Source organism: Aspergillus puulaauensis, chromosome 6 (genome assembly GCF_016861865.1).
Source record: "Aspergillus puulaauensis MK2 DNA, chromosome 6, nearly complete sequence".
Taxonomy (NCBI): domain Eukaryota; kingdom Fungi; phylum Ascomycota; class Eurotiomycetes; order Eurotiales; family Aspergillaceae; genus Aspergillus; species Aspergillus puulaauensis.
The window spans coordinates 921,187-941,419 of NC_054862.1; the positions used below are offsets into that span (position 1 = coordinate 921,187).

General features: G+C 49.1%; 8 protein-coding genes across 8 annotated transcripts; 5 read left to right on the forward strand and 3 right to left on the reverse strand.

Annotated features, from left to right (window-relative positions):
• Positions 1-250: 250 nt before the first annotated feature.
• APUU_60390A (uncharacterized protein) lies at positions 251-1,385 on the reverse strand (the record flags this gene model as incomplete). The annotated part of the gene is made up of 2 exons (XM_041693625.1): positions 251-941; positions 994-1,385. 2 exons carry the CDS (start codon positions 1,383-1,385, stop codon positions 251-253), a joined length of 1,083 nt encoding a protein of 360 aa, XP_041559536.1.
• A 3,774-nt stretch (positions 1,386-5,159) lies between these two features.
• Positions 5,160-6,471, forward strand: GLO1 (lactoylglutathione lyase GLO1; the record flags this gene model as incomplete). Its single annotated transcript, XM_041693626.1, has 5 exons — positions 5,160-5,238; positions 5,313-5,369; positions 5,434-5,469; positions 5,535-6,245; positions 6,296-6,471. 5 exons carry the CDS (start codon positions 5,160-5,162, stop codon positions 6,469-6,471), a joined length of 1,059 nt encoding a protein of 352 aa, XP_041559537.1.
• A 388-nt stretch (positions 6,472-6,859) lies between these two features.
• APUU_60392S (uncharacterized protein) lies at positions 6,860-7,261 on the forward strand (the record flags this gene model as incomplete). Its single annotated transcript, XM_041693627.1, has 4 exons — positions 6,860-6,874; positions 6,933-6,973; positions 7,025-7,093; positions 7,162-7,261. 4 exons carry the CDS (start codon positions 6,860-6,862, stop codon positions 7,259-7,261), a joined length of 225 nt encoding a protein of 74 aa, XP_041559538.1.
• A 653-nt stretch (positions 7,262-7,914) lies between these two features.
• On the forward strand, positions 7,915-11,139 carry APUU_60393S (transcription factor domain-containing protein; the record flags this gene model as incomplete). The annotated part of the gene is made up of 7 exons (XM_041693628.1): positions 7,915-8,001; positions 8,064-8,146; positions 8,312-9,265; positions 9,313-9,654; positions 9,702-9,926; positions 9,974-10,129; positions 10,176-11,139. The coding sequence occupies 7 exons, from the start codon at positions 7,915-7,917 to the stop codon at positions 11,137-11,139; spliced, it is 2,811 nt and encodes a 936-aa protein (XP_041559539.1).
• A 2,176-nt stretch (positions 11,140-13,315) lies between these two features.
• On the forward strand, positions 13,316-13,596 carry APUU_60394S (uncharacterized protein; the record flags this gene model as incomplete). Its single annotated transcript, XM_041693629.1, has 2 exons — positions 13,316-13,441; positions 13,489-13,596. 2 exons carry the CDS (start codon positions 13,316-13,318, stop codon positions 13,594-13,596), a joined length of 234 nt encoding a protein of 77 aa, XP_041559540.1.
• A 2,276-nt stretch (positions 13,597-15,872) lies between these two features.
• APUU_60395S (uncharacterized protein) lies at positions 15,873-16,280 on the forward strand (the record flags this gene model as incomplete). The annotated part of the gene is made up of 1 exon (XM_041693630.1): positions 15,873-16,280. The coding sequence occupies one exon, from the start codon at positions 15,873-15,875 to the stop codon at positions 16,278-16,280; it is 408 nt and encodes a 135-aa protein (XP_041559541.1).
• Positions 16,281-16,448: 168 nt separating this feature from the next.
• APUU_60396A (uncharacterized protein) lies at positions 16,449-17,149 on the reverse strand (the record flags this gene model as incomplete). The annotated part of the gene is made up of 2 exons (XM_041693631.1): positions 16,449-16,815; positions 17,058-17,149. 2 exons carry the CDS (start codon positions 17,147-17,149, stop codon positions 16,449-16,451), a joined length of 459 nt encoding a protein of 152 aa, XP_041559542.1.
• A 933-nt stretch (positions 17,150-18,082) lies between these two features.
• Positions 18,083-19,742, reverse strand: APUU_60397A (MFS transporter; the record flags this gene model as incomplete). The annotated part of the gene is made up of 3 exons (XM_041693632.1): positions 18,083-19,166; positions 19,217-19,458; positions 19,509-19,742. 3 exons carry the CDS (start codon positions 19,740-19,742, stop codon positions 18,083-18,085), a joined length of 1,560 nt encoding a protein of 519 aa, XP_041559543.1.
• Positions 19,743-20,233: the final 491 nt, after the last annotated feature.

Consider the following 20,233-nt stretch of genomic DNA (forward strand, 5'->3'; position numbering starts at 1 on the left):
AAGTAGGTAGGGTAAGCAAAAAGAAATTTGAGATCGAAGTCGTACAGTACATGACATGGCCTATTTCACATAATTTGCTTCAAGCATGCAAGGTAATTCTCATAGATTTTGTGGCGTGGCGTAACGCGACGTGACGTAGATGGATGAGATATTGCGCTTAGTTGGGGGGTGATATGGACAGGGGTATGGGGGAAAAATTCTTCATCACGAGAAAGGTGGTGGTGGTAGCGGTAGCGGTGATGGTTTTGATTTAGAAGTCTTCCGGGCTCTCGAGGTCTTCAAGCTTTTGGGACAGGAACCTGCCTAGGGCTGCGGATTTGGATTCCAGGGCGAGGAGGGTAGATGGCGGTGTTGACAGGTTGAGGCTTGCTAGGCGATCGAGGTCGCGGCTTCGGTCGACCTCGTACTGCGATGCAAGTTGCGCTTCTGTCATGTAGCCGCTGGTGTTGACTGGGGTGGATGTGCGGTTGGTGTTGTGCGGGGCGATGGTGCCGTTTGCTGGGGTTTGAGGGTTGGATGTGGATTCACTGGTGTTCCCTGAGGCCGGGGCCTGTGAGGACTCTGGTTGTGCGTCTGGACCGGATGATGGCGAATCTGGTTTAGAAGTTGAGAGGTTGTTTGGGTTATGGTTCTCAGTAGCTATATCAGCCGGCTTTGATGGACCGACAGCGGCAAGGAGGACCTTGTCTGCGATTTTGGTCACGACGGCGACCAGGTCGTCGAGCTCGAAGACAATCGAGCCTACATCGCCAAGGGATACGGATTGGGCTGTGACATATGATGAAGGGTGGCTTGCGGGGTTTACGCCGGTGAGGTTACCGCTGGAAGCGTTCTTTGCGTAGCATGTATAAGCAGCACCATAGGTAGCGCTCAAGTTACGTAGCTGCCTGGATGGGAGAGGGGAGGAGTAGGCGAAGATGGCCCCATTAGTGGCAAACACGCTAGCGTATGCTGTCAGTAAGGTCGCCAGAGTAGGACACAAGGGGTACATACAAGATGGAGGTGATTTCTGGCGGTGAAAGGTTGTCCTCTAGTAGATCGGAGAGGGCCTCCGCGTCGAGCATTTTGATATCGGGTAGACCGGGTATCATGGTGGCGTCACGGTAATCGTAGCACTCTCCAGCGGCGATATCTTCTTCGGAGGTGTTGTCATCAATATCCCAACCTTTGGGAGGGGACCACGAGCAGTCTTCGGGGAAGAAAAAGTGGTTGTCCCAGTAGTCTTTGTCGTCGTGTTCGTACTCGATGGGTTCAGGTGAATAGTCAAGGAGGTCCTGAGCGTATTGGACTTGACTGCGAGCCCAGTACGGACGATAGTGAGGGTCGTCAAAGATACTTGGTTTCTGGGAGAAACCAGTGTTAACTGGATGCTTGAGTTCAGTCATCTTGCTTTCGGGTATAGTATATGGATGGAATAATAAAAGGACCAGCTCGAGGAAGAGAGGCAGTAAAATAAGATATAGGCAGAACAAGAGTAATAAGGCTTATGTCATTGGAAATATAGGCAGAAAGGAGTACACAATCAGGTAGATGATGGCAACGACTTAACAGCCAACAGCCAACTTCAAACGTCAAGGGGAGTAAGAGTGACACGACGGATACACAAGAAGGCGGGAGAGACGGTCTTTTTCTCTCCCCAGTCGGGGGATGAGCACGGAGCGCGCCATGCAAGATCCAGGCTCATGATCATCGTGAGGCATAATCAAACGGGCGAAATATTGACAGACGCACACGACTCAGGCAGTGAGGCGTTTTAAGAGCGTGGGGAGAAGGCTGGGTCGGGGGCGGAGAGCTACGTACAGTTGTCTTGGGTATCGATAGAGGGTCGAATGAGAAAAGGAGAAAATACAAAGACAGGACGCAGGAAAGGCAAAAAAAGCAAAAAAGGGAAAGAAAAATTAAAAAGATAAACAGTCAAGGCGAAACTCAAATGGGTAGCAATTGATGTGCAGTGCGAAGGCGAGTCGATCCCGAGTGGGAGAGCTGGGGGGAAACAGAGAAAGACCCACGAACCTTGCAGCCTGTCAGCAGATGAACCGAGTTAGCGCAGCAGTAAGAGCAGGGCTCTTGCAGTTGGCGGCGGATGAAGGAGCAGTGGACGTCAGAAGAGGACGTATACCGAAGACTGCGGGGACCGAAGCTGTTGGACGAGGGAGAGAGCTGACTCCTCCATGGGTCATTGGAGAATGGAGTACCGTAACCGCTTCCGGAATAGCCGGTTGCTGCTTTAACAACTGCATACGAGCAGCCAAACAGACCAACACTCTTCCTACACACACCGAACAACTCAGAGTCGCGGCGATCAGAGTTATCGGATGATTCACCTAATTCAGTCTTACGTCTGGATTCTACACGCGCAACAGGCCTCTAAAGCTAATCATCCAAATACGCTGCCGAGCTAAGCGTCGTATTACTCACGGAAAGAGTCACCATGACAGTTGCAATCAGCCCGGCGCATTTCTCGTCCAATAACGCCAGTCGCATTGAGGATCTGAGCCCGAAAACATAAGAGTTTCAAACTTTTGTTTCCTCCCTGCGTTGCGCGTCACTCGCCGCCCAGGCTCGATCTTCATCTGCTTTAATTGCTATCCGTGACTGCCGCGAGTCTAAACTACTGAACCCGAGGCCAGTCCCCAGTATCCGGTAGATTATGTTACATGGAAGTCCCAAAATGCGGAGTCTCGGCAGTGAGTGATTTTTCTCAGTCGTCGGGATGCATGTTTTCTTCTTTCTCGTATCCTCTCTCCTCCTTGTCGGGTCACGCCAGCCTTTTCTCAGTCTAGTATAGTTTGCCTTGCCGCTTCGATATCAAACCGTCAAGAAGCACAATTGAACTTGCTCTTGATAAAGCTAATGTCTTCAATTGATGTCGAATGAACTGGGAAGATGCTGATAGGGCCTCGAACAGAGAAACACCAGCTAGAGCTATGGACTGGACCGCCCGCTAAATTTTTGTCTGCTCGCATCTAGGAACCACCACTGTTCAAGGATCCTGGAACGGGACGGGAGAACCCTTTAGTTCATACCCACTCAATCTCAACAGACAGGAAGAATGCAACCTTTCAAATTACTATGCGTATCACCAGGGAGGCGGGCCCCTAATGCAGGATCCATATCTCCTGACTTGCAGCAGAATCTGCATAGACAGCGCAATGAGGGGCCTTTCAACGCCTGGTGGATTCAAGGCCTCATCACTTGGCTCTGGATAGGGAAAAGTGCGGGTGACAGTGTGGAGTTGGGCTCTCCCACGTCAATTTCCTAATCGGGCTTTATGGGCGCACGTGGGCTCGAGGTGCACGCTCAGGGAAAGTTGTCCTGAGACCCCTTTCCATTCCCGTCTAGTGTGTTTTGGGGGTACATGACTAAGTGACCATTTAAGATTATTCAAAGATGCATGGCGGCATGTGCAGGGCTACCCAAGTATGGCTAACTATTACCAAATAAGGGTTGTAACAATAACTGGTGGGCTTTCTTAACTCGGACTGCTCTCCTCTTGAAGGCACCTCGCATCAGCCAAGGATAGGAGCTCCTCACGCATGGCTTGCTCTCCAGAGAGTGAACACATCATTTGTTAGAGGGGAGTAGAAACCCATCCTTTCCGTCATCCTGGAGTCTTGCTTCTCGACTCGACATCTGACACGAAAATGGCTGTTAACTCCACTGTGCATAATTTCCTCCAAAGCTTAGCAGAGGCCACGTCGAAAATTCGAAATCAAGGAGAAAGACCTATTTGTCAAGCCTTGAGTATAAAGCGAAGGCTATGCTTTCACTAACCTGACTATCTCCCAGGTCTAGGCCAGTCGCATTGAGGGTATGCAGCAGAGAAAACAGGGGATGAGCTTCGTCGGAACGGAAGATGAACGTTCGTCTTCCTGAATTCACTGCAACGGTCCGTCTTGCTATCATCTGAAGATGTCGGAATGCGTTACAATGGCCTTCAATGGGGACAGCCAGTTGAGTATCTCGAGAGTTTACTGGCTTTGGTGGCGCCTCCTGTTCTTCGCGTAGAATTGTGACCTTGTGCTGATAGGGAACCGCCGGAATATCAGCTTGGAATAAGTAAGGAAGAAAGGATAAGACAGAGACCTGCATATTCACTCTGGAGAGTGAGAACAAGAATATCCTTATGCCTCTCCATAGTCCCAAGCAGCCCATCAATTTCGTCTTTCTGATAAGGCCATCTCGCCCCGCGCGCCCACCAAGCTGCAACCTGTTCCACAAATCCTGGAGACAGTCCCTCAATTGCTGAAAGACGCTGTCTTTGGCACAGAGTGATGGAAGCCCTTTTGGCGATAATTCCGTCTTCTCGGCACTGGTCTTCTCAGGATGGACAGGCAACCTGTCAATAGTAAATGCTGGTTCAGTACTTTCTGACGCTGCTTCGAGGCGTCCTCGAGATTGCCGATTTACTGCGTGACTTATTGCTAATCAATGACACGTCGAGTACTCCGGCGGTGATGCTCAGAGAGTCTGTTATGTTTGGGTGCAGCAATACTACGAGGCGGAGTAAGAACCTTCATATTGGGAAGAGCTTGGAAGCACATTGAATACTCGAAGAGGCCATTATCCCTCTTTCTCCTTAATACGAGACTGCAGACCGACCGACCATCCTGGTGGCTCTCTCAGCCTTGCCCGGGATAGTCAGTGTGAGTGGCAAGATTGGCGGAACATCCGATATCTTAGCTTGTTACCTTAGTATGGTATAAGCTACGCGGCTGCGTTGTAGATGGCGAGGCGCGGCCATGGTCGATAAAAAATAACTTTGATAATTACTTTCAAGAGTGCAAGAATATAAGAAATATAGAAGGACGAGTGACAGCCAATCGGTATAAGGACAAATGGTATGATTCCATATTCGATAAAGAGTAGATCTATTTTATCCCAGACACCTGTTGGAGTATTCATTTTGGAAAACACAAGCCATCTTCCTTCCAGTGAGATATTGTCGTTAGCCCATGAGTTGCAGCGAGCTTTGTTTCCTATACAAGGCATAAGCCTCCTAATGCATTGTATGTCGTTCAACTTGTCAAATCGTGGCGTCGGAGTAGATTGCTCTGGGCGGAATAGCGTCATAGGCAGCGCACCCCACCCGCATGACTTCCACCGCGGCCTTTCTCCTCAACTGCTCACTAATACAATTCCCCCATTGCCCCTCCTCCATGTTCGGTAAACGCACCCTCTTCTCCCTGCCTGCCTCTTTCCTCAGGGTCCTCAACCCAAGATTTTCCATCCTACCAGGTTCGTCATCTGAAGCTTCATTCGTCGTAGATTGCCCGCTTGGGCCAATCGCAGCGCTGACATAGTGAGCATAGCTACAAATAGATCTCTCGCGACAATGGCGACCGACACGTCCACTTACAAACTCAACCGTTAGTATTGTTGCCTGCGTAGCGCGCAAGTGTGGCTGACCATGCAATTGTTAACTCCCTATAGATACCATGCTTCGGGTCAAGGACCCAAAGCGATCGGGTGAGTGTCGCAAATCAAGACAGTCGTGACCACAGCACTGACGAACCGGGCTTTTTCCTTTTCAGTTGAGTTTTACAAATTCCTAGGCCTGAACCAAGTCCAACAGTTAGACTTCCCCGAAAACAAGTTCTCTCTCTACTTTCTCGCCTACAACGGACCCGAGTCGCTACAGGGCGACCGTCACTGGACCGACCGCCATGCCGTTCTCGAGCTCACCCACAACCACGGCACCGAGAATGACCCCAACTACAGCGTCGTCAACGGCAACACAGAACCACACCGTGGCTTTGGACACCTCGCGGTCTCCGTCGACAACATCGAACAGGCCTGCAAGAGACTCGAGGACGCTGGATACCAATTCCAGAAGAAGCTCACTGAGGGTCGTATGAGGCACATTGCCTTTGTGAAGGATCCCGATGGATACTGGGTCGAGATTATCCGCCGCAAGGATGAGGATTACAACACCACCACGGACCCCAGCACCTACCGCCTAAACCACACCATGCTCCGCGTGAAGGATGCAGAGAAGAGCTTGAAATACTACCAGGATGTCATGGGCATGACCCTCTTGAAGACCAACGAGAACAAAGATGCTGGGTTCAACCTGTACTTCCTGGGATACCCTGCTTCGAACGCCAAGGTGGCTGAGGGTGCTAAGAACCCGGTTGCTGAATGGGAAGGATTGCTTGAATTGACATGGAACTACGGTACTGAGAAGCAGGAGGGCCAGGTTTACCACAACGGTAACAATGAGCCTCAGGGATTTGGCCACATCTGTAAGTTGACGTCAGAATTCCCCAGCCATACATTTCTGACATATATTTAGGTATCTCCGTGGACGATCTGAATTCCGCCTGCGAGCGGTTCGAGGGCCTAAATGTCAACTGGAAGAAGCGCCTAACAGATGGCCGGATGAAGAACGTTGCGTTTGTCCTTGATCCTGATGACTACTGGATCGAGGTGATCCAGAACGAGACTCTGAAGCGCACTAGCAACTGGTGATCCAGAAGTTATTTCGTTAAGTATATAAAACAACAATTACTAGCCAGATTTTAGCAAATTATTAGCAATTTCGGTCAAGTATTGCATCCGTAGTTGAACCAATCCCATGAAGGGTCTCGCCATCTCGGGTCATCTCCGGATTATCGCGATGACGTAGGGGCGGCCTTGGGATCCGATGAGGGGCAACTCGTCAGCTTGAGGCTGGGAGGGTTGCCAGGTCAAGTTTCAGCTGCACCCTACACGCCATCAGCCCAGAAAATACAAAAGCCGCCAGTGTCCAGGAGGTTGCACCAGAACCTGGTTCCAAATTCTACAGATTACTGTTGATCCTATCCGCTCTCACGCCAGTCTTCGCGTCCCAAACTTGCATACTACGCCGCAAAACAAAATGCCGAAATACATAGTCTGTGTTCCTGATCTCTTGAGAAAATCTCTAGAAACCAAACTCATATTGAAATTAGGTTTCTTTTAAGCGTGACTCTCCCGAGGAGACCGTCCAACAGTAGGTTTTGGTTCACATTTTGACGATGAGTGTATGCTAACATTATCGAAGGGTCAAGGACCAGATCCGCGATAGTGGAGGCAACATCACCCACGAGTACACTCTCATCAGGGCAATTGCGTATGTGCCAGACTTTCTCTATACCTACAGTGATAACTCAAAATAAACTAATCTAATGTCTCTAACAGAGTCGAGCTCCCAGAAGTCTCCGCCTTGTCCGCTCAGGTCCTCGACAGCCACCCCCACGTTGAGCGCGTCGAGGAGGATGGTGTCGTCACGACCCAGTAATTTTGTATCCAGATCTATATTTTGAGCTTCGGCCAAGATTGTTTAATGTTAAATTTATGCTTGAAGTGCAACTTTCGGCCCCCGAGGGGGTTCATTACCGTGTGTAGTAGTGGTCCTAATCGGGCATGTTGTCGGCGTCTCCAGCTGGAGGGCCCGAGACCAAAACTAGAGACCAAGAGCGGGGTCGAAATAAGATAAGAGGGTCCAGGCTATAGTCTATCCTTCTTTCCTCCATCCCATATTACCCCTATCAAGCAAGGTGAAGCATTTTACAACACCAGCAGGCACAAGATCGGGTCAGGTGATGGAGACGCGGGGTTTTTTACCTTGTTCAAGGCTCGCGGAGGCGTGGGGAGCCGTGTGATTGGACGGTGCAGCGGGATGTTTCTACGAGGGGCAAGATTCCCCCAGTCGGACCGATCTTTTGAATTGAGGGAGTCGCGCCGATTGCCAATCTTCTATATATAATTTCTTCCCCGGAAACTGTCCCTCCCCGCCTCGACTTGGTCCGCCAACAGCATTCCCTCCATTGTCATCCCCATGAATATTGACTCGGACATGCTTGCTTTCAATCAGTGCTCTGTTGACTTTGGTTGATTGATTTTCATCTTCTCTTTCTACTTTGCTCATCCATCCCGAGTTCGGTTCTCACAATGCCGTCCGAGTCGGAGAAGACCAAGCGCCCTCCTAGAAAACACGTCACCACCGCCTGTGTTCCTTGTCGGGAGAGCAAGATCAGAGTACGCCTTCCTACTGCTTTTCAAAAAAAGCCTGAATACTGACTAAGTTGCTACAATCCTAGTGCGACGGCGCATCCCCAAATTGCAACAACTGCCAGAAGAAAGGGAAACAATGCAAATACCAGCATGGAGACGACAAACGGAAGTACGTCGTGCAACCTTGTTTATATTGCTTGCTGGCACAACCCAATGCGTGGCAGCCGCACTTTTCTTTTCAGAGTTCCATGGGAGACCGACCGTGTGATCCTCGATGACCCGTCGAGAAAGACCTGGAGCGCTTGCCACAGAGGCTGACCGTTCCTGCAATCAGAGTCTCCTTACGCGCAGCGACAGAGCTGTTCTCCGCCAGAATAGACCAACTTGTTCAGTTCATCTATGACAATGGCCTCGAGCCGCCGCCAATGAAGACCGCGGACGAAATGGGGATCAATCGGGTTCTAGACACATTGCAAATACCCCGTGGAGTACCGAAGAAAATTGATTCTCCAACATCGGAATCGCAGAATGCTATACCCACGCCTGGGCAGCAGCCACCTGCACACAGCCCGTTACCTATGCCTGCGTATAATGGGAATCAGGCTGCGAACGGGGACCTTTCCGAAACTTTGCCATCGCTAAATGTTTTGCCTACTGAGAATCCAACCGTACCTAACCAGGCGACCATGGGCCCGTTTGGTTTTCAGTTCCCTCAGGCGAGCTGGGAATTTGCCCTTCCGACCGCGGAGAGCTTGGACTCTCTATACGCAAATATGAATGGCGGGTACCAGACATCTCCAGAGAATGGGTTCAGCCCCGATAGTCTGCACCTATCTCAAGATATAGCGCAGCAGCCGGGTGCTCTCCTCGAACAGGCCCAGAACAACAGAGACGATGATAGCGACAGCGGCGAAGAAAACGAAGCGGAGAAAGACGTCATTGAACAAATTTCCCATCGGATCGGAACGCTAAAAATTGCGGGCGATGGACATCTACGATTCTTCGGCGCGACGTCAAACCTCAACCTGGTCGATGTTTCTGCGACACAACAACGCCAGCGTCCTGATGCTCGGACTGTTCGGCATGATGGGCAGGACATCCTGAACCATTTGCGCGTTGGACAGTCGGTAGACCAGGCTCTCGAGGACCACCTCTTGGAGCTTTATTTCACGTGGCAAAACTGCAGTACGTACGTTGTTGACAAGGAGATGTACTACACTGCCAGGCAGAATTGGAGAGAGGAACTAGACGATACACCGTTCTATTCCGAGGTGCTCACTAACGCTATGTATGCTGCTTGAAGCCCTCACCTTAACTGGCGCTAACCCGACGCAGGTGTGCTATTGGAAGTGCCTTTGAGGCTCGATACCATCCCACATTTATTACATTCCCAAAGTCACTGTCTGAATTCTTTGCGGACAGAGCGAAGGCGCTGCTGGAGATTGAGCTGGACTCCCCATGTGTCGCCACAGTGCAGGCGCTTGTGATTATGAGCTGCCATGAAGGAGCATCAAACCGTGATGCACGTGGTTGGCTCTACAGTGGTATGTCAATGAGGCTTGCATTCGATCTTGGACTGCATCTGGATATGACACCATATGTGGAGCGAGGAGACATGAGTGCTTTCGAAGCCGATGTGCGGCGAATAGCGTTCTGGGGAAGCTACACTGCAGACCAGTAAGTAGTGTTCTCAATGTTTGAATGCAGTTCCTGACTGTGGATAGCTTCTGGGGGTTCTACCTTGGGCGGCCGTTCCGAATGAATGCCGGGGATATCACCGTTCCTAAGCCCGCGTCGGGCTTAACTGTCGGAAAAGAAGATACATGGCGTCCTTATGGTCTGCCCACAGACCAGGAAGGATTTGGCGGAGCGCTGAAGAATCCTAATGAACTGATTAGCCGACAATTCGCCGTGCTTTGGGAGATAATATCTCCTCTTGGGCATGTCCTGTATGTCTACCCATTGGAACTGTTTGACAGAGGACTTACCTGTCTAGATATGGATGTTCCGATATTCCTCGCCATGAGTTACAGAGGTTCTGTCATAGAGTGACGGATGACCTCTTTGCCTGGAAAGCCAGCCTACCCTCCTGCCTTGACATCGACCTTGCAAATGACACAACGCCTATCCTACCTCACCTCCTTATGCTACAGTATGTAAAACTACAACTCCAAATTGACCGGACTAACATCAATCAGCCTCCAATACCACCAAATCGTCATTTTTACCCACCGTCCCTGGGTTTCAAAGAGCTACATCCAACCACGCAGCCCTCGGCAAGGCCCAGGCTACCACCACGCGCGTAAAATGTGCATCGAGTCTTCCATCGCAATTGCGCGGCTTCTCCACATCTACGAAAAACACTACACCTTCCGCCGCATGAACAACCAGGTCGTCTCCATGATCTTCAGCGCCGCCCTCATCCTCCTCTACGTCACTATATCATCCACCCCGCTCGCCAGCAGAACAGGCCTTGAGCAATCCACGGACAACAGCACCGAAATGGTCGCCTACCTGAACCTCTGCTTCCGCGCGTTAGACGAGCTCGGCCAGTCGTTCGAAAATGCTAAACGCACTCGCGATTTCCTAGTTAGTCTCCAGCGACGCTGGCAGGCGAGGATGCGCCGCTCGGGAGCGATGAAGCGCCAGATTAGTAGCCATCGGTTAGCTCAGTCTTCTAATACGAGAGAGTCCGCGGGAAGTGCAATTCACCGTGACTCATCGGCTACTCGTAAGAAGACCCGAGTCAGCGCGCCAACAAAGGCGCACAACCACTCGGCTTCCTTCACCCTACCCACAACCCCTCCGCAGCTCCAGCCCGCGAATGGAGCAGGGCTCTCTGCCGACTTCGACATTAAACGCACCAATCTTCAGAGCCAAGGCCAACATAATAATCTCTCAACAACAACAACCGGCCTTAACCTCAACCCAGCACAGCACAGCGATATTGACTCTTGGATCCGGGACTCCGATCTCGGTATTCTCCCAGATAATATCACGGATAGTACGACTGCTGCGGCCACTGCGTTCCGCATGGGAAATGCGAATTCAAACACGGAAGTTGATGGGGTTGAGGTCGCGCTGCCGAGTCTAGAGGATATAGAGCCTTGGTGGGATTCAGAAGCCGGGAATGCGAACGGGGCGTTTGGTAGTTCGTTGTAGATATGAATGCAGGACATTAAAAGATTTATCATAGAATAGAATTGTTTATGCACATAATAGACATGACTACTATGAGTATCTCTACTGGCGTGCTATTGTTGTTAGACGCCCAATTCCGTCTTCGCTCGCTCGTACTTGACCATTCCATTATTGCCTCGCACCGTGAAAGCTGACCAAGAATTTCCTGGTGTCAAGTACGATGGAACTAGTGCGACCACACCGTCTATGCCTTTACCTTCCAGGGATAGGGAGAATCACTAAATTACTCATGAATCGTTCGCTGGCATGGCTCGAAATGGAGGCGATACGGGTGTTTCCCTAAAGGGCATCCATGACCATGGCCTCCAAAGCCCTGCAACTGAAAGGCATTGGTTATATGTCGGATCTACGGGCCCAGTTGTTGGCCTTCATGGCCGGAGGAAAACACATTTGTCACTAGGACAAGCGTATGACCCTAGGCTTATAGCTACTACGATAATTGAAGTCAATCCTCATGTTGATCCCGTCAAATATATGGAGAAGCCGAGTGAAGTTATCGAAGATACTGAAAGACCATCAGATAGTTATTGATCACTGTGGATGTGCTATTGCCCAGCACAGGCCCAAAAAACAATGTACTTTGAAGGAGTCTCCTCAAGCCCGTGAAGTACGTCTACAATACCATCGTCAATATTACCGGTCTACGTTAGATTCCATGACACCACGTCAACATCAAGCTTTCTCGCAAAAGAAAGCAATTCGAAGGCATCAATGGACACAAATAAAAACCTGACAAGGTTAAAGCAAACAAGAGACGATATCTGGCAAATCCAGCAAGCCGTGAGAAAAGTCGACACTATTTGGAGCAGTATCGCGTCAGAGACGCTTGGATATTCCGGCATTAAGTGACTCATTTCAGTCGCGTAGCTGACCTCCGTGGCTGGGGCATGGCTGGTAATGTTGCTGTTGTGTTGTGAGTGAATTTACTCAACACACTAACACACTGGCCATGGTCCGCTCAATTCCTCGTCTCTTCCATCTCATCTCCTCCATCTCATATCTTCCTTCTCCTACCTTTGCATGGGCAAACCCTCTACCCGTGTGCGTTGACAGCCTTTCTTAAATGCAACTATCAGAAGGCCTGGACTTCGCGCCTTCGCGAGTATACAACACTCGCGGTGCTTCCTGTGTCGATTGTTGTTGATTTCCCAGATTTTGACTATCAACTCGATGACCGGCCTCTCCGTCTATATTGGAACTGTATAGAATATGTTCAGTATCCTCTCGCTTCTGATATCTCCAATCGCTTTACACCTGTTTTGACCTCCTGGTTTGCAACGTGAAAGTTGCCCAAGACTACGTTCTGGTACCCATGGTGATGAAACTAACACAACCATGCCATTTGTGTACAAAGCCTTTAAAAGCAAGGTAAGCCTCGAGAAGCTCTGCCATAATATGGGTGTCGATCCTAATCAACACACAGCTGACTTGATTTTGAGCGTGTTGCCTTCTGTGCTCATCCCTAACACCGCCCACAATAGCACGGTCGCCATCTACCTGTGCCGTCACCTGTGAATTGGCCAGGATGGTCTAGATATTAAAGGCCTATTCTGTACATAGCCACGGGCATCAATGGGCAACTTTATACAGTGGTATACTTCCAAGAACCCTGTTGTGACAGTGGGACTGTCATCTTCATTATCCTGGAATCCATTCAAAATGGCGAAGGCATTGCCTGCCTTTATTCGAACGCTTCGATTCTCAATCATATTCGAATAAGGTAATCTTTCTTACCATGGAAAGCTCTCATTGTGAGTGTTGTCTATAATTCTGTGGGTATTTTACAGTTCGTTAACAGCCATTCGAAAACATAGGATCACTGGCCAGTTGGTATAGATCTGGGATACCATTCTCAAATTCTTCAACATGGATTACAATTCGATGTGACAACAATATCTTGATGTATCGTCATGCCACTCAGTGTGCATTACAGAAGATTCCAAATCCAAATACATCAAACCCATGGAACAACGGGTTGTTGTGTGCAAAGAATGCACAAAATCCCGGCATAATGCATCTATATAAGGTGTATCAGGCTGGCTTGTTTTATTCCCTTACATCAGAGACTCAGTCTGTCGTAAGGACCGACTTATACGCTCATTTTTGAAACCCTGGGTCGAGTCAATTGAATTTCGAAATGCGTCACGGTGATCCATCTCAGACAATCATCTCCCTTTTGGACGATATCCATGCTTTGCTGCCAAACATCGATATGCAACCTAATTTAACGCGCAGTTGGAAAGCGCACTGGCAACAGCCTCGGGTAAGTCATCGATTGGATACCCTCACCCTCTCGGCTATGGCATACAGGACGAGAAGTCCAACATCTTGCCAACTACTTCGAACCACGGTCTATTCAAGAAGGACCGTACCGTTACAGTATCGATGTCGAACTACGACAAAGTTACCGACTTTTAGGCACTGGGAAACTTTTCCATTCCTAAGCCTGGCCCTGAACATTGCCACTTTATTTTCTACCGTCATTTAGCCGGTTGGCTATTGGAGACATCACTCAGGTTCGACTCGAGGATGGCAAAAACTTCGTCCGGAGAATGATTGCTGTTCGTCAAGATTCGATGAATATGGGACAACCATCTATTTTTCCAACCAAGCCGCTGCGACTGATTGGCTGGTTAGGTGATGCATGGAGAAAGCATGGAACTCTACACGAAGATGAAATCTTGGTCGATACAGATATGAACATCAAGTTCACTTCTACCATATGATCTCGTCTTTGCTTCTATTTTTGACAAATGGAAAGCATGACCCCCTATTTGCAGATCGATACATTGGTGATACTTGATTATCAATGTTATAAATACCCCCAGTCCATTGAGATCGGTGAATATCATTGTGGGGACTTCCCTCGCATACACCTACTCTGCGAAGACGCGACTACAGAGCTATTCAATCGCATTTACGACCATGTATGCAATTATAGCATTGATTTGTTGCCTATATCACGACAGCCAGAGGTTCGTTCCTATATTCTTGATCCTGATGTGTCTGCTGCGGTAGTTGCTGCAATTAAGGGAGGCAACACGACTAGCTTTTGGACGGACAGCACCAAAGATCCCCTCTCGCTGTTACGAGGCTTACTTGCAGGTGGCACCTTGGCATCTTGCTTCGGTCAAAGACGTTGGAGGGTTACACAGATTATTATATTCTGTTGATCGATCACACCCATGAATAAAGCCACACAGTCGAAACAACCCACATGGTCCGATATTGCTTATTTTGACCCGTTGCACTGACATTGGGAGAGTAAATGCTGCGAATGGTACATATCGAAGAAGAGTTACTTGGAGCGATCCGGTTCTTCTTTACCATTATGCTATCGCGAAGCATTCAATACACCTTGGTGGTATCAAGACATACCTAACAATAGGCTTCAGCGGCACCAACGACTCCAGGGCCGGTTTTGCTTTGAGCGTCACACTTCCAACGTTGGTATAAACCGCCCACCTACATGGTGGCCGCCTTATACCGATAAACCCTCGCCATCTTGGTGGAGGAGATTGCACTGACTATGCGAACTTAATCAACGATTTCCTGGACAGCCTCGGGGCGAGAGAGAAGGTCTTTCCGGACTACCATCATGATTCGAATGCAGCGGTGACCTTAGATACAACGATATAAAATCTCATTGGTACATGTGACCAGTATCAGGTGGATTTTGAAAACAGGGCGCTGGAAGCTTTGTTCGTCCCATTTTTCAGTTTACTCATGCTTGCATGGTTTTATGACCGTCTGGCTAACTGATCTGACGCAACTTTGGTCAATGACTCTGATGAGGATTCTTCGACATCAACGATGCCCTTAATATATTTCTTGATTTTCCGCTCATCACAAAGGCGGATGGCACAATGATGTATACCGGCTCTTTATCGAGCCCAACCACGGCTCGCCATGCACAAAGGATTACATACGTTGCGTCTCCTAATCAGGACGAACCGTCCTCCAAAGGAAACCCTTGGTGCTACGTCCCGCCACAAGACGAAGATGATACGGGAGATGAGGCACCGAGATACTCTACCTCCTGTTGATTCAAAAGAGGCATAGCTCATTCAGACCTACAATCACATATTCTGTCTGTATTGGCCTGGGTAGTCGATTACCCGCGTCCATATCTACGCGTTGTGCAGTATGGACTTGGATTTAATCGAGAAAAGCATAGTTCTGTCACTGAGACACGGTTACGACTCAAAAGAATGCATACTTGTACATCACTGAGGAAACAATGGCTGGTATGGAGTTGAAGGAGGTTGTTCCTGAAGGACGGCAACTAAGTGAAAACAAAATCACTGTCCCCTGAATACTCTTTAATCATCACGCCAAACCCACTGAGCATGTCCCACAATAGAAAATTTGGCAGTTGACTTTATTACTAATTCTTATATTATATATCCCAACCTTTCTACGTTGCCATAGCTTTTGACGAATCTGTCGATCGTACCGCGAAATTTGCTACTCTCTTTCGATATTCTACAAGTTTCACGAACGAAGAGTTGATTACTTCATATCGCGATATCAACCTCCTAGCAGAAGCGCTATTTGCGTCGATTCTTGGGGCTTATGCAGCTCCTCACCAGCCCCAGTTAGCTCAATCATGCGTTTATGGAAATCCAACAGAAGCCTTGTCCTGGTATGGAGCATTTGGTCACCTTTGCTTGCTTGAACCCCCTCGACGGAAAATGTCAAGTGCCATTCGACAATCCCAACGACTTGGGTTCGTATCTGCTGGTAAGAAATTCGAACCAATAATGAAGACTGTTTACCCGGGTTGGGGTACCCGCAAGCTTATCAACAACCCTAACATCGAAACCGACGAAACCGACAATGCCGACATCAGCGAAGCGAATGATACCGACATTCCCATCAGCGCAAACGATGAATCGGACGATTACAGCAACTACGAAGAGCTTGATGATCAGAAGTCACTTCGTGAAACTACTCGAAAGAGAGCCAAGGTCGCGACTAAAAAGGAATCACCAGAAGCCCACAAGAAACGTCTAGCATATCACAAGAACTACCATCGAAAGAGGATGAACTCGATGACACCAGAACAAAAAGAAAGATACAATAGTCACTCCAAGACGTGAAATTGGTCTTGGTCGTTCTATCAACTTCTGGACGGTTTTCTGCCTTTGGGCAATCACCCGCTTGGGCAGCGTATTAATACATGGCCTCACACGGCGATATTCTCTGCTACTTTTGCTAGAAATTAACCGGATCAAGAGCTTCAAGGCGATTCCCGAGGACAACAAGCATCACTGCGGTTGAGCAATACCTCCTTTCATATCCTCTCGGAGCCTCAAGCCGCGTAGGATATGGCTCAGGAATTCGTCAAGACAATCACGCATGATCTCCTTAAGCTGTTTGCGAGTTGATGTTCCGCCACAGCCCATGTGGTATAGCTCGCCAACTTCCAGGACGCGCAGAGTCATTCGCAATCTAGTTGCAAACGTCGGGTACATCTCCGCCGAGGTAATGGTGTCGATGTCAATTTCCGTGATGTTGGCGGGTAAGGAAACGATGACGGCGAAGTGAGCACGCACGAGACGACGCTTGGACGAATTGAAATAGACAAGACACACTAGGTTGACCTCTGATGGTTTGAGATGGAAACGTGATGAACTGAGGGCGAAGCAAGATGAACTCAAGGTTAAACTAAAGCAAGCGAGGGAAGTGAGAGAAGTGAGATGGAACTCGGATGGGTTGAGAGTGAAATGGTAAACTGGGGATGAAACGAGATGAACTCAGAATTAAGATGAGATGAACGAAAGACACGAGATTGGATTCGAATGGTTTGAGAGTGAGTGGTGAAGAGAAGATGAAAGGACTTGGGGGGAATAGATGAGGAGCAGGGGATAGTATACAAGAGTAGAGTGGTTCCCGTTTGGGAAGGAGCGGGTGTAGAAGGGACCATGGCCAAAAGTAGCAGGAGCATGTCGCCTCCAACTAGAGCCATTTTAGGCCAATGTTGAATGAAGTAAAACTTTGGTAATAAGTGATTCTCCGTGTCCTTGGAGGGTAAGGGCATATTGCTAGCAAGCTGCTGCCATCAGGCAAGTGGTCGATAGCAACGAACGAAAGTGTTGGTAGTGTCGTCGCCATATGTGCCGGTTTGGGTCTTGGCTTTGGTCTGGTTGAATGGAAAATGTGTTGTTACCAGTATCTGTGCGTCAACCATGGTATGGGTTGATCTGAAACGAGAAGACAGCTTACGCTTAAAGTAATTATAATGCATTTTTTTAGGCATCATTTTAGTTTTCAACCACGTATCTATTCGCGGATTTTACAATTGGAACCATGGACGAGAGGCCAATTGCTCTGTAGGGTCTCGCTTGAGCTGGAGGTTATATAAATGGCGGGCTCCTATAGAAGGTGTATAACAAGCTCATCAAGTCTGGTTATCTACTAGAATTTATACTTAACGGGGAGCATACTATGGCCATGGACGCGGGTAGATAGGGCGGCTGAGCTGCAGAGCAGTATTAACCCGTGGTATGGACCTGTTTATTTGATTACCGCACCTAAGGATTGATTCCTTCCGCTCAAGGAAGATGCTTAGCAATGATCCACTTATTTGGGACATGGCCCAACTGCTGTTCTTAGGCTTGGTATGCCAATATACTGGCTTGCCAAAGAGGTGGGAGACCTGCTTCCTTCCCTATTAAGGATAATCAACCGCAAATCGAGACGGGGAGCCATTTTAGATGAACGGCTTTGTGCGGCACTACACGGATGCTATTTTCAGCAAAGCAAACTTCAACCAGGCTGGCTAATCTAGAGCCTGGAATCCATTTCGTAAATTGATTGAGAGAAAAGAACTCCGCCTAAGGGTATAGGACTGCGAAGTAATTGGTATTATTAGCTATTGACTCGCGGTTCAATCCTTGTCCTAGACTGCCCTCTTTCCCTGGCTCTCAAACGGCAATAACAAACTCGTCACTATCAACGCTGCATATAACCCAGCACAAACAAACAACGGTACTGTAGTCTCGACATTGGCATAGCTTCCCACCAAAACGCCAATAATCCCACCAACTCTGTTTACGACAACACAAAGACCATATCCCGTTGCTCGATGGGCACTCGGCAGGATCTCTGGAGTGTAGGCATAGATAGTCCCATAATAGATGTTCGACGCCGCAGTGATGGCTGCCGAGAGGCCCACATTCTGCGCAGGTGTAGTAACCTGGGTATACCCGAACTGCAGTGCTGTTGTGATTGCTGCACCGATGGCGAGGGTTCCTCGGCGTCCGATTAGCCGAGTCTCAACGAGGACTGCAGCAATGATAGGTCCGATCAGACCGGCGACTTGATTAATGGCGTAGTTCCGCCAGGTCGTGTAGTTTGAGTCATCTCCAGTATCCGCTCCACGGGATTTGAGGTAGTATGGTAGAAAAACACTGTACAGAGGAGAGACAGTTCCGATGAATAGCCAGTTGATAATGATCATGATAGTTGAATATGTCAGCTTCCCTGTGCTGAAGAGACCCGTAAAATGGCTTGCCAGTCGCAGACTCGACCAGACGGACTTTTCTGTTCCCTGGACACGGCCTTGGGATCTCAAGTCCTCTAGCTTTAACGTGAACGGGCGATTGTATTTTTCTGATAGGTCAAGAAGAACCCTGTATAGGTCCTCGTCGCGGTTCTGACTGGCTAGCCACCTTGGCGTCTCTGCCATTTTGATGCCAGCAAGACGCAGTATGCTCGTAAGGAGTACCAAACCCCCGCATGCAATATGGAGGTATCTCCAGCCCATGTTATCTGCACGGGTACACTCAGCAACAGTGGCGTCAGGGTCGCAGCTAAAATTGCTCATAAACGCCCATGCTAATAGACCGGTTATCGTATATCCAACGGCCCACCACACGGCGAGGAAGGTGACGAGCCAGGCATGGGATGCTGGAAGGAACTCGAGGAAGTTTGTCGCGTCCAAAACGTAGTTTCCGCCTGCGCCAGCGGAATATATGGCAACCCTGAATTGATTAGTATAGCATAGAGGTAAAGGATGGCGGTTATGACAAACATTGCACAGAAGGAGATGTAGTTGGGCATGCCGCCCGCAATGAGCACGAACGTCGCACAGATCAAAAGACTCGAGTTGAACGCCAACTTGCGACCGATAACATCGGCAGAGAACCCCCAGAGAGCAGCGCCAACTAGGAGGCCAATTTGGGATGCAAGAGAAACTCCAGCGATATGCTTGCTTGGATTGCCGAATTCCTGGGTGACGGCGGGCTGGGCGATGGACTGGCAAACGACGAGAAGCTAGAAGTTGTCAACATATCAGTTCCACGAGCGTTTCGGGGGCCAAGTACCGAGTCAACGGCGTATCCAAACCCGTTGAGAAAGAACAGTTTCCATTGAAAACCCGTCATTCCAATCTCATCAATTGCACCGTTCACCAGCGCCATCTTGCGGACCAGCACCTGATCTACTGAAGCCAACTCCTTCTGCAGGCCGGTAGAAGTGACCGTGATCGGGACATTATTGCTCTCACTGACATCGCCTGTCTTCGTCTCACTCGTGGATGGGGCCTTGGAGAGAGACATGGTGAGATGTGGGAAAGACTGGATGGCCTGGGAGAAGAGAAGGGAGGAGCGCAAATAAATCCAGTAATCTTGTAGATCGATCTGCATGCACACAGTTCCATTCCATAGTGTCTAATCCTTCCCCACGTATGGCGACTTTGATCCTGGTGATGAGCGACAGAACGTGCTTTATCTTGGCGATGAGGTGATACCCAATGTAACGCTGGCGTTGGATCCGGTCTGAATTTTCAAGAGTTGAATCCTGGAAGTCATCAATACGGAGCTTAAATGATATCATAATAGCGATATCACCATTGGCCGTTGTGTTCCAGCTGCGTGGGATCCGATCAAGTGTATCTCGCCGGTGGACGCAGCAGTTCCCACTAAGAGTGAAAACCTGGAGTCGAGGCAGGGCCCTGTGAATTGGTAAACGGCGTCTCGAACTTTAAACAGGTCAAGTAACTGGCGTCTCTCGGGGATGTCCGAATAACGCCATATAAGGAGGATGCTCG